The sequence below is a fragment of the Lissotriton vulgaris genome, chromosome 3_1 (assembly GCF_964263255.1).
Source record: "Lissotriton vulgaris chromosome 3_1, aLisVul1.2, whole genome shotgun sequence".
Lineage (NCBI taxonomy): Eukaryota > Metazoa > Chordata > Amphibia > Caudata > Salamandridae > Lissotriton > Lissotriton vulgaris.
This window is the reverse complement of record NC_141689.1, coordinates 1,949,429,167-1,949,443,097: the sequence shown is the minus strand read 5'-3', so window position 1 is coordinate 1,949,443,097 and position 13,931 is coordinate 1,949,429,167. Positions and strand designations below refer to the sequence as shown.

General features: G+C 40.9%; 1 protein-coding gene across 1 annotated transcript in view; it reads right to left on the bottom strand.

Moving 5' to 3' along the window:
• Positions 1-13,931, bottom strand: part of GALNTL6 (polypeptide N-acetylgalactosaminyltransferase like 6) — a 2,516,565-nt gene that overhangs the window by 569,201 nt on the left and 1,933,433 nt on the right. The window contains exon 7 of the mRNA XM_086962433.1: positions 13,201-13,386. Coding sequence (XP_086818559.1) covers positions 13,201-13,386 — 186 coding nt within the window. The remainder of the gene's footprint in view (positions 1-13,200; positions 13,387-13,931) is intronic.

Genomic DNA, 13,931 nt, shown 5'->3' with positions numbered 1-13,931 from the left:
ACAGACACAATTCTGTTTCTGTTCTGAAACTCCAGAGTGTCTTAATTGATTGTCTTTCAACATTTGTGCCTGATAGAGTTTTGTGGGCTCTAACTGAAGACCAAACACAGCAGTCAATAGCAGACCATCTGTTTTGGGAATTCAATTATAAAAACAGTTTTTGTTCTGTTTTCCTCCCTTGTCAGGAACATAGTAGCATGGACAAATATTTTCTCAAAATAGGAAAAGGAGGTAAATGACTACAGACTTGAGAACCATAAAAGTGAATATACTGTTAGTCTTGCACTGACACTTCCTGCCTGGCTTCAAAGATTATGAATTAAAATGACAATACAGATACCTTCTACCAGGGAACAGTAAAACTGTGCTTTGGACCCTCTTGATGCTCTTAAGGTTGATATGGTTCACAAAGCTAGGGCCGGACTGGGAACCCAAAGCAGTCCTGGCAATGTAGTTGGACCAGTCTCCCAACTGGTGTGGGGGGGGGGGGGGATTATGAAGCACTGCTGCTTTTGTTACTGTAGGTCCTCTGCAAAACCTGCCCCCAGTAACACAAATGGCCACCAAGGTAGTTAATGTACATCCTATTTCACATTTGATGACACTGAGACTCTGATTTAGTAAGGATGTTCACCACTTACTTTCCAGTGCAAAGGGTATTTTGTGTTGGATAGGTGACCCTTTCTGAATGTAAAAGGTGATTTGCTCTACTTTGTATCAAGGGCTAGATACTTGAGGGGATCGGCAAAAACACCTATAAATTTTGATACAAAGCCTGATCTTCTAAGATTGCCAGAACTGGCTTTACATTAAAAAGTCATGTATTAACAAGAGGAAATATATTCATGTCTTGAGTAAATCCACGCATTGCTTGTGTGATGAAGTGTCCAGAATGCATCGAATATGTGAAATTCTTTTGAGTTTGTCTAGGTATGTAATTTGTACTGGAAGGGTATGCGAGACGTGCACAGTCACTTCAGCATCATGGTGCGAAGTTGTGAATCTTGCAAGGCAGCTTTATCAGAGCACCTGCAAAAGGCAAAACAGCAGCAGCAGACAAGTCTTTCTACAGCTGTCTCCGTGTTGATTTTAACTGGCAGTGCAACACAGTAATTTTGGTTGCTGTGCTACGCTAGGACAAACGTTTGTTAATCGGACCGTATATATTTCTTGGCATGCTTACTAATAGAAATATGGTTGTTGGTTTACTGGGGTGTGAGCCATGGTCAAGCAGGAACCACAATCCTGTTCAGAATTAGGCTCAATCAAACCCCATGTAAACCTGTGCTCATCCCTTGGTAGCTTGGCACAGAGCAGTCAGGCTTTACGTAGATGCAATGTGTAAAGTATGCATGCAACACTTCAAACAGTAAAAAAAGTGAATAACACCAATCAAAAATATACCCAGACCAGGCGAGAAAAATGGAGCTCAATTTATTAAATATAACAAAAACAAAACAACAATATTTCAAGCAGTAGAACAGGAATTATGAATTTTTAAAGATTAAAATGATAAAGCGTGTACTGCGTCTACTTGGTTGTGCTGGGCCAGGTCAAAAGGTCAAGCTGACCGTGATGGAGCGCGGTTCGGATACAGTCCCAGATTAGTCCATCTGAAGTTTTATTATTCTCAAGTCTTGTGCCAGGAGTCCTGTTTGTTTGGAGAGGGTTGCAGGGAGCAAAGAGAGTGTTGCAGGCAGTGGTCAGCATGCCTAAATAGCAGGGCTGGTGTTTCTCATTAGCAGTCCTCCACTTGCAATTGGTGTGTGCTGTGCAAAGAAACAGGTAGGCTGCAGCTCCCACTGAATTGCAGTGCGAGTGGTACGGTCTCGATGCAAATAGGTGGCAAAGAGCCCAATAGCATGATTTTAAGAACGCTTAGCCACATTTAGAGTCCTACACCTGAGGGCCACCTTTTAGGTTTCAGGAACTCACTAAAGCTTGGTAATCCTGGAACTGATTGGGGAGCCCTTTGTGCCCCTGAGACTCAGATCAGGAGGCCTGGGATCCTGGGATCAAGATGAAGTTGCAGGTCAAGTTCTTCCCCAGGCACGAAGGCAGCAGGTCAGCACAGCAGGACAGCAGTTCCTTTAGAACATCAGTCGGGCAGCATGGCTGTCCTTCTACCTGCACAGCAGTCCTTGTTCCTGGCAGAGTATCCACAGGTCCAGAAGTGTACTGAAAAGTTTGTATCTGAGGTACTTATGTTATGCGCTGGTTCTGGAAGGTGGATTTGAAGTGTACGGAATACGCTGCTTTTCTTGCCCTGGCTCCAAGCTGGCTAAAGTGACAATGCAGTGTTGTTAGGCCACTTTTATGAACAAAAACCACAGGCTATTCAGTGGCAATTTGGGCTGTGCTCAGCTCTGCCTTAAATGCAGTCACCCTTGCACTATGATACAGATGTGCCTGCTTTGGTGAAGAGCAAGGAAAGCACAGGAATACACTGTAAAATGTTAAATACAGGAAATGTCTGCCTTTTCACACAGCGAGGCCTGGCGCCTTGATTTGTTTTGTTGTGTGAACGTATGATAAATGTGGGCCTCAGTATTTTCAAGTAAGGGCGTTTTGGCTGATTAATCCTCTAGAGTTAAAGAAACTTGGGACATTTTGAGAAAAGAGAGATTCTAGTGTCTGTAAATATTGAGATTGTAACAAATATAATTAAAATTCCAGAAAGGCAATATTGACAGTTTCAGCGAAGGTAACTCCAAGAGAGAAAGTACAGGATGTGATTTAATGGAGTTAAAGGAGATCAAAGAGTTTCCAAATCTGGAAATACAGATCTGGAAACCTCTCATTGGTCAGTTGTACGATAATTGACTTTTCTTACAACTGGTCGGTCTTTGAATGAAAACTTGTGAACATTGATGGCCAATTTTCTGAAAGGATCTCTGCTGATCTATAAATATAAAATGGCAAGAGTTTTAGATCGCCTGCAGGTAGTGCAGAACACAGCAACCAGGTTGGTGCTTAATGCTCCTCCCAGATCCCCTTCCAAACCTTTACTGCGTAAACTTCATTGGCTGCCCATACGCCTACGAGTAAAGTTCAAGACCTGCTGTACCATTCATAAAAGCCTTCATGAATTAGGACCTGCATATTTGACAAAAAAATGTGTCCCGTATGTTCCTGCCCGCATCTCAGGTCCAGTGAACAGCTACTATTAAATATCCCTAAAATCAGTAAAACCAGGCTAGGTGGCAGAGCCTTGTCCGTGGTGGGCCCCAGTTGTTGGAATATGCTTCTATTACCTCTGAGACAATGTTCCGATCATCTCTGTTTCAGAAAGAAGTTGAAAACATTTCTGTTTGGCTCATTTTAGTGAACCTCCCCCTCTTCCGATCTAGCATAAATACATTTTTCTAGATATTTCTGCTACTCTATAGCTTTTATACGACGGCTGTCATAAGCGCGGAGATACTCCTCCGGGAGTTTATTCATAGCGCTATAAAAACCAGCAAATAAATAAAATAAAAGAAATACATTTCCAGGAGTGTTGCACAGGTAGTTCACTATGATTGTTCATGCATCATTGAACTTGTTTAAGCCTTTATTTATTGCCTTCCATTTATTTGGATGCAAATTGTGTGCCATTATCTGTCCCAGTACACCTTTTCTTGCAAACACTTGCTTTAAAATCATGAATGTGTTTCCTGTCTTTTTTTCCGTAAAAAAATCTACTTTCAATCTTTTATGTGCACATCTACCATTACATCTGCAAATCTCAGATTAACAGGCAAAAATCATCAAGGGTCCAATGAAAACCTACATACACATTTGTCCACAGCTCTCCTGGTCCTTGTATGTGCTAATTCTTTCCTCCATCTACCATCAACTTCTTCTCCCTTTGCTTGCATGCTTTTCCTTCTTTTTACCCATTGAACAACCTCTTCATACATCTATGGCCACCACAATATCTCCTTGAATCGTTTCACAGTCATGCTTTGTCCCAAGTGATCTTTATACACATGGCCACACACTCTTCTCCTCAACCCCTGTGGAGGTACAAGTTGGACAAACATGCCTTCCCCTCCAATTGTCATTTCATCCAACATTCTGAAGTAGAGATTTGCTTCCACACTCTCACAACTTTCTCTATCACCCCCTCTCCTTATTAATTCTCCCACCTCGCTCTAATTCCCATCGTCTTTCTACACATGCACCCACTCCTCCTTTGATATAACACATTTTCCTTTCATTACTATATTTTGTAATCATGCCACCATTTCTTAAGAATCATAATCCTTATCACCTCCACAATGGGCTAAAATGGGCTAGATAAGCAATCCACTTTTTTGTTGCTCCATCTTGGAATGTATTCCATATTATGGGCTAGATGTAGGTAATCACAATTTACCGATTCTAAAATACTGAATTTTACTGATTCTGTACTTAAGATTCGGTAAATGTGATATAGGTAATAATTCGGTAAATTTTAATTATTCGGTAATAATCCTTATTACCGAATCGGTATTTACTGATTTAGTAATGAGGAATACCTTCCCATTCATTCCTATGGGCCTGGAGGCCCATAGGAATGAATGGGAAGCCATTCACTATTACCGATTCGGTAAATATCGAATCGGTAATAGCGGGAGCATATTCAAGGGTGGCAGGGTGTCACATTGAAACCCTGTTGCACCCCTGAATCGTGCATGTGTGCACATGTGGCGCACATACATGCCCTGAGTGCATGTATGTCTGCCACATGGCACTGTGAAAAAATGCAAATAATTGCTTTATTTAAGGTATTCGGTATTTACCACCAACCTGTAGTTGGTGGTAAATAACGATTCCTTAATGCAAAAATGCACTCACTTAAGTGCCACCTACATTGGTTATAAGGATTCTGTAATTTAGTGATTCGTTATTTTAAGGAATCGGTATTTTACCGATTCCTTAAAATAACTAATTGGTAAATTACTGAATCCTTATTTGAAGCCTCCTACATTGGCAAGGGCTAAATACCGGTCGGTAACGGGATATTTACAGATTTGGCCCTATATCTTTACTCCTGCAGCTTTACATTCAATTTAGCTAGACATACAGAAACACTATCTGTCTGCATCTGGCTGCAAGATCTTGAGCACGGACTTGTAATATATCACATAAAAATCCCACATCTGAAAAAATCTACTGCCCACTCAGCAGCCAGGGTCCGCCAGAGCGTGGCCTGTATGCTACCTGAGTTGTCAGTACTCTTGCAAATGGGAAACCAGAGAGCAAATGTTACTGATTGTGTTTTCTGCTGCAAGGTGAAACAGAATGCACATCTCAACTCACCATGGTTGGAAATGGTCCTATCTGAGGTCACCCCCAAACTTTCAGCATTTTTCCATCCGCCTTTTTCTGATTGCATTTTTGTTGGCTTGGGACTCTGTGCACTTTAACACTATTAACCAGTGCTAAAGTGCTTGTGCTCACTCCCATAAAACATGATTAAATGCATGTACACCCAATTGGCATAGTTACTTTACTTATGAAGTAGAGTTGTAGAGTGGTATGCCATATACCCAGGTTCTTTAAATGAAATGATACCAGTGGGCATGCTGCAGTTATCGTGTCATACAGTTAAGTATCACCGTATAACATTCATGCCCCAGGCCTGCCAATGTAGCTTGAATGCAGTTTTAAGCTACTACACTGACTTGACAAAAACACTCCCTTCCCAAGCCATAAAATCCCACTTTATCACACATATACTACCCCGAAGGTTAGCCTGAGGTATCCCATAGGGCAGAGTGCATTGTAATTAAAATTTGGAAATGCACTTTTAAGTTTTATATGTTCTTGTAGTGAAATACTCCTAAACTTGTTTTTCATCCGTGTGAGCCATACCCCTCCCATAGGATAGCATTGCGGATTCCGTGATACATTCAATAAACTGTAATTTTCAATGGGGACAGAAATCTATGTAATGCCTGTTGTCCTAGGAATTCTAATGAAAAACCCTACTAAATAGTAATGGCAGGTTTTTTATTACAATTTTGAAAGTAGGGATTGTACTGTCATTAACTAATTTATGCTTGCAGCCTGTCTTGGGTCACATGAAGGGTTGTAACTAACAGTTAAACTTTGTGAATTCCTCTCAGACAGTCATACAATAGCTGAATTAGGTGTGCTTTAAAGAATCATCCGCTTGCAGGATGGGGGGGACAGAGGTGAGTATAGCCCCTTATGCAACTGAATAGGGAGTGCCCTGCCTTTAAGTAAAGGACCTATCACCACCAAACTGACACTGCAGCCAGCTTAGAGCCACAGCAGGGGAGGCAGGAAATTCCATGCACTTCAAAGCCACCATCTAGAAGCTTCTCCCACCTTTAGGAAGGAGGGCACCAGGGTATAGAAATAGGTCTTGAGACACCAACTCCTGGACCTGTGAAAGGGCTCTCAGAGGACTGCCTGCTCCTCTGGCCTGCTGTGCACTCTGCATGACTGCTCTGTTATAGCTGGAAGGACTGCTTTGCTGCTTGGAGCATGACTTGAATTCTCAGAGGTTAGCCCTGCTGTTAAACTCTGAATCTTTATGTGCTCCCAGGACTATGAGAGTAACTCCAAGGGCTAGTTTGCTGGCCTCCTGTCCAAAGTCACAGGGACACAAAAGGCTACCACCATCTTTAACCCGCACCGGACCCTGCCTGAGTGGGTCCTTCACCCCTAAGAGGTGTCCCACCAATCCTGGACTTTTGGCTGTGGTGCTAAAGATGCCCAGATGGCCAAATCAGAAAACAGAGCATTTTGGCCAAAACCTGCTCTGAGAAACAGGAGGAGACTGGGATCAACCAGCTCGTCTAGATGCCTGGCTATATTCTTCTCCGCGATTCAAAAAGGGGGTGGTGATGAACAGAGTGTCTGAATTAAGCAGACCACTCTTAACCAGTCAAGAGATCAGGGCTTGATCCATCACCGTTATTTAGCTCACTGCATCACCCCAGTTCAGAACCTGGCTATATGCAAATTATTCTGACCCAGTGCCTCATGGGAACAGGGCAGACCAAACTACCAAGCCAATTCTTCACCGGAAAGGAGACAAGCTTCCGGGGACCGGTTTCTGGCATTTCAGCCGTCGTCGGCCCGGCTTGCTTGAATCAGGGTGGTGCAGTGAGCAAGGGACTCATGTCTGAGTATACCCTGCCACACTTGTGGTGGCCAAAAACGATTCAAAAAGGGGATGGTGATAAACAGAGTGTCTGAATTAAGCAGACCACTCTTACCCAGTCAAGAGATCAGGGCTTGATCCATCACCGTTATTTAGCTCACTGCATCACCCCAGTTCAGAACCTGGCTGTATGCAAATTAGTCTGACCCAGTGCCTCATGGGAACAGGGCAGACCAAACTACCAAGCCAATTCTTCACCGGAAAGGAGACAAGCTTCCGGGGACCGGTTTCTGGCATTTCAGCCGTCGTCGGCCCGGCTTGCTTGAATCCTGGTGGTGCAGTGAGCAAGGGACTCATGTCTGAGTATACCCTGCCACACTTGTGGTGGCCAAAAACGATTCAAAAAGGGGGTGGTGATGAACAGAGTGTCTGAATTAAGCAGACCACTCTTACCCAGTCAAGAGATCAGGGCTTGATCCATCACCGTTATTTAGCTCACTGCATCACCCCAGTTCAGAACCTGGCTATATGCAAATTAGTCTGACCCAGTGCCTCATGGGAACAGGGCAGACCAAACTATAAGCCAATTCTTCACCGAAAAGGAGACAAGCTTCTGGGGACCGGTTTCTGGCATTTCAGCCGTCGTCGGCCCGGCTTTCTTGAATCCTGGTGGTGCAGTGAGCAAGGGACTCTTGTCTGAGTATACCCTGCCACACTTGTGGTGGCCAAAAACGATTCAAAAAGGGGGTGGTAATGAATAGAGTGTCTGAATTAAGCAGACCACTCTTACCCAGTCAAGAGAACAGGGCTTGATCCATCACCGTTATTTAGCTCACTGCATCACCCCAGTTCAGAACCTGGCTATATGCAAATTAGTCTGACCTAGTGCCTCATGGGAACAGGGCAGACCAAACTACCAAGCCAATTCATCACCGGAAAGGAGACAAGATTCCGGGGACCGGTTTATGGCATTTCAGCCGTCGTCGGCCCGGCTTGCTTGAATCCTGGTGGTGCAGTGAGCAAGGGACTCATGTCTGAGTATACCCTGCCACACTTGTGGTGGCCAAAAACGATTCAAAAAGGGGGTGGTGATGAACAGAGTGTCTGAATTAAGCAGGCCACTCTTACCCAGTCCAGAGATCAGGGCTTGATCCATCACCGTTATTTAGCTCACTGCATCACCCCAGTTCAGAACCTGGCTATATGCAAATTAGTCTGACCCAGTGCCTCATGGGAACAGGGCAGACCAAACTACCAAGCCAATTCTTCACCGGAAAGGAGACAAGCTTCCGGGGACCGGTTTCTGGCATTTCAGCCGTCGTCGGCCCGGCTTGCTTGAATCCTGGTGGTGCAGTGAGCAAGGGACTCATGTCTGAGTATACCTTGCCACACTTGTGGTGGCCAAAAACGGTTCAAAAAGGGGGTGGTGATGAACAGAGTGTCTGAATTAAGCAGACCACTCTTACCCCGTCAAGAGATCAGGGCTTGATCCATCACCGTTATTTAGCTCACTGCATCACCCCAGTTCAGAACCTGGCTATATGCAAAGTAGTCTGACCCAGTGCCTCATGGGAACAGGGCAGACCAAACTACCAAGCCAATTGTTCACCGGAAAGGAGACAAGCTTCCGGGGACCCGTTTCTGGCATTTCAGCTGTCGTCGGCCCGGCTTGCTTGAATCCTGGTGGTGCAGTGAGCAAGGGACTCATGTCTGAGTATACCCTGCCACACTTGTGGTGGCCAAAAACGATTCAAAAAGGGGGTGGTGATGAACAGAGTGTCTGAATTAAGCAGACCACTCTTACCCAGTCAAGAGATCAGGGCTTGATCCATCACCGTTATTCAGCTCACTGCATCACCCCAGTTCAGAACCTGGCTATATGCAAATTAGTCTGACCCAGTGCCTCATGGGAACAGGGCAGACCAAACTACCAAGCCAATTCTTCACCGGAAGGAGACAAGCTTCCGGGGACCGGTTTCTGGCATTGCAGGCGCCGTCGGCCCGGCTTGCTTGAATCCTGGTGGTGCAGTGAGCAAGGGACTCATGTCTGAGTATACCCTGCCACACTTGTGGTGGCCAAAAATGTTCTTCTCCACAGCAGCAAATCCTTTTTAGCAGTCCTTCGCTAAAGGGGAAGGGCTACATTCCTCTGCCTCATCCCACTGGTGATTTTCAAATTCCATTCCAGAGAATTAGTCCGAACATATAAATCTTCACTGCAGCTTTGATTTAAAGATATCCAACAACAACACTTCCTCTTCGGACACCTCTTGAATCTTTGCCCTGCTGAACTTTACCTTATCAGAAACATTTTCTCAGAAATGTGTCCATATCAGAGGTAGGCATTGACTGGGCCCAATCCATTTCTTGTTTTTAAACTGCGCTTCATCGCCTTCGGTCATATTTTTCAATTTTTCCCGGTCTCATTTGACTAGATGCCCGTGGTTGACTCTTTGATTTTTTAGTCAGTCATTTTTAACGAAACCTGAAATATTCATAAGCACATGTTAAATTTGTGACTTTTTTGTGGTTCACCCTGTAAGGGATTGTGTTTCCTGTTTGGCCAGATCTCACACCCCAATCAACTAAGAACCCAATTTCTCACAAACATTCACTGTACTTGTATCTTAGACTAAATCTTCAGCTTTAATAGTAATAAATTCCTTCACTCATTTTTAGATAGCTAGGGACTCACTTACAGTGATTTGGTGTTTTACTGTGCTGCCCTATGCAAAGTCAAAAGAGCAGGAATGCACTGTATTTACGAGATACAGTGCATTCCTGTCTTTTCAGTAAGTGCCTTAATATTTTGCCTAGTGCCAACCCAGACACACTTGCACCATGGTGTAAGGCTGTATGAAATATTGGCAGAATTGTTTTTTTGCAGAAAGGAGGTCCTTCCTACACAAAAACAATTCAGGGAGATGTGTTCCTCTTTCTGTGTGTGCTGCAGAATGCAACACACACAGAAAGAGGAAAAATCAAGGAGAAAGACATATATTTCTCCTGTCTACTCCTGCTCTGGGGAGGCATACAGTTTTGACACATTCCTGGTTTAAAGATTCTTGTAAATCTGGGAATGCGTCAAAATCCATGGGTGTTGCAAGGGAAAACCCACCACAACGCCTCCCTGACGCAGTGTAAGGCAACGCAGAGACTTGTGCAGTGCTGCCTTACACCATATCAACGAGGCTCTGAAAAGGCACTCAAAGTGACTTAGCGTAGCATCGTTGATATGGGTCAGCACTCTGTGATGCCAGAGAGTCATAAAAAGTGATGTACTGGTGGCACTGGGGACTTGCAAATAACCCCCCTAGTATTTACTCCAGTTACATTGAGGGTAGGTAACTAACTTTGTCAGGTAAACAACCATATTCCCATATTTCAAACAAGGCTACACACCAGTTTATAGTTCAATATGATGAGTTTCTTGTATCGTCCCATGGAGTCTAAAAATTGCTACTGACACTTCTTGCCAAATTGTTGTAAGGCCTTGGGGGCTCTTCTTGATGAAGGATCAAGCTTATTAATGCAGACTATATCAGAGGTGATGTCCCCCCAAGCCAGCCTATATTTCAACTGGCCTTTCAGACCATTCTTCACTAGAAATACTGAAATGTCAGCTGGAACTCATGATGAACACATTCCCCATACATTTCCAAGTATTATAACATATATGTATAGCGTACACCAAATGCCAGAGCAACAGAGCATTCTGAAGAAATATTGTAAAATTCAGAGAATGTTTGTGAACAGAGGATGAACCTGGAGTAATCAATAGAAAAGGGAGTAATGCATGGAGGAGGAGCACACAGCACAGACCAATACAGTAGAGACGGTATACAGACATAATATCGTTTCATATTAAAAAATAGAAGGCACAAATATCGAAGTAAAAATATAGAATGGAAAAAATATCGAATCAACAGAGTATAGTGGTGAAAAATATTGTTTTGATGGTAAGTAATTTAATATCGATTTATTAAAATATAGAAAGTTAAAATATCGAGGTATATATTATAGTAATTAAGATATATAAAATTTGTATTAATATCGAAGTTTTTTAAGTGCATTTTTTTGTTATTTAATTTTGTATAATTTAATTCATTAGCGGGTTGTGGGTTTATAGGGGAATAGGGTGGGAAGTAATGTGATTGTATTTAATTAAATGTGTTCATTTATTTGTATTTATTTTGAATTAATTGTTAATTAATTTTTAATTTGTAATTAATCAATTATTAATTAGTAATTAATTTTCAATTGGTAATTAATTTTTCTTAATTGATTAATTAATATTTATGTTAATGTTATTAATTTATTTTCCATAGCAGGTTGTGGGTTTATAGGGGAATAGAGTGGGAAATAATTTAATTGTAATTAATTATGTTAATTTATTTATTGGTATTTATTTTGAATTAATTGTAAATTAATTATTAATTTGTATTAATACATTTTTAATTGGTGATTTTTTTTAATTATTAATATTTTTTAAATAAATTGATTAATTGATAATTATGTTAATTTTAATAATGTATTTTCTGTAGTGGGTTGTGTGCTTATTGGGGAATAGGGTGGGAAGTAATTTAATTGTAATTAAATGAATCATTTTTATTTATTTATTGGAATTGATTTTTAATGTATTGTTAATTAATTGTTAATTGGTAAATAATTTGTATTAATAGGAAATACATGTTAATAACTAATATTTATTTGTATTTTTATGTGATTAATTACATCATTTTAAATTTGAAATTTAGTTTAATGAATTATTGTATTGGTATTGATATTTAATTCATTTGTATTAATATACTAAATGTTTGCTTTCCCAACTGTTAAACTCACTAGAGCGGGAATAGTAATTTTTACCTCTACGCTATCCAACGCTTTCCCTACTGTTGCACCCTCTGGAGTGGGAAAAGTAATTTTTACCCCTACGCTATCCAGCGCTTTCCCTACTGTTGCACCCTCTGGAGTTGGAATAGTAATTTTTACCCCTACGCTATCCAAAGCTTTCCCCACTGTTGCACACTCTGGAGTGGGAATAGTAATTTTTACCTCTACGCTTTCCCTACTGTTGCACCCTCTGTAGTGGGAAAAGTAATTTTTACCCCTACGCTATCCAACGCTTTCCCTACTGTTGCACCCTCTGGAGTGGGAATAGTAATTTTTACCCCTACGCTATCCAAAGCTTTCCCTACTGTTGCACACTCTGGAGTGGGAATAGTAATTTTTACCCCTACGCTATCCAACGCTTTCCCTACTATTGCACTATCTGGAGTGGGAATAGTAATTTTTACCCCTTCGCTATCCAATGTTTTTCCTACTGTTGCACTCTCCGGAGTGGGAAAAGTAATTTTTACCCCTACTCTATCCAACGCTTTCCCTACTGCTGCACTCACTGGAGAGGGAATAGTAATTTATACCCCTACGCTATCCAACGTTTACCCTACTGTTGTAGTTGCTGGAGTGGTAATAGTATATTTTAACCTCTTGCTATGCTTTAGTAAAAATATTGTAATTTTTAATTAATATTATGTTGATATATATATATACGATGTGTTAAAAAAACAAATTTTATTTTTTTTAACTTAAATTAATTATTTAATAATGTTTAAGGTATTTAAGTCTTTTAAAGTTTGTTTTAATTAATTATAGTTAATTTTTTATTAATTTTAAATTACTTTTAAGATATTTAAATACATTCGATATTTTGACTTTATATATATATTTTTTCGATATTTTTGTACTTACCTGTTTGTAGATAGGACTCCGATATTTTGTCTTTCTACATTTCTTCTTCGATATTTTTTTCTTCGATATTTTTGTATTCTATATTTTTTCAGTGATCCGCAGAGACAGAGGCTATCAGTTGTGGATAAAGTGTATGTAGGTGCAAAATGAAGCAATTAGAAACATGCTAACAGCCAGTGTAACATGCTATAAAATTGCCATTCATTTCATGTGTAGTGTAGCATTCTTGATCTTACTTCAAGTGTAGTGGTACAGCTGTACATTATATTGCAGATATATTTTACAGTCACCACTATTATTAAGCATTCTGTAGAAAAGAGTTATGAAGAGGTTAAAGAAAAACTTACTTAGCAATGGGGGTAGCCAGTTCACATTGACTTCGCAATGGGAATCCAAGAACGTCAATACTTCTCCTGTAGCCAATGATGCTCCTAACAGCCGAGTTCGAATGAGCCCTTCCCTCTTCTTCGTTCTCACAATCCTCACTTTTGGAAATTGAGACATGTAATCCTCCAGTTTCTCCTTTAAGTGCTCTGTCAAGAGAAGAACATCATGATCATTGGTCATGGTGATCGCTCAAATCTCAATTTCATTAAACAAAAGCTTACAGTACTGTGATGCACAAAATAGTGCCAGAATTGTAAGATGCAAAGTGTGCTAGTCCAGAGAGTGACATAAAAACAGGTAAGTGAAATGCCAGTAATGTGAAACATATCCTATACTAGAGCCATTCCAATCAATCCTACAAAGAGTATTCCTTGATTTCTGCTATCATCATACATTTTGTGCATAGAGATACTCTGTACTATGAACATTTCAAAATGCAAGCATTACAGACTTTTGTAACTTTTGTTGGACTACCCTCAAATAAGATGATTATCTTAGTATTATTTGTTTTGTAGACTTCAACAAATGCTTTACCCCACAGTTACTTTACAAGAGAAAATTGTATAGTATAAAAGAAAGTAAATAATCAAATTATGAAAATGGTAATAGTAGAAAAAACAGGTTGATGTAGCAAAGCAGAATGTCAGAAGATTCAAAATTTAATCTGGCTAAAGAATCCCTATTATATGTA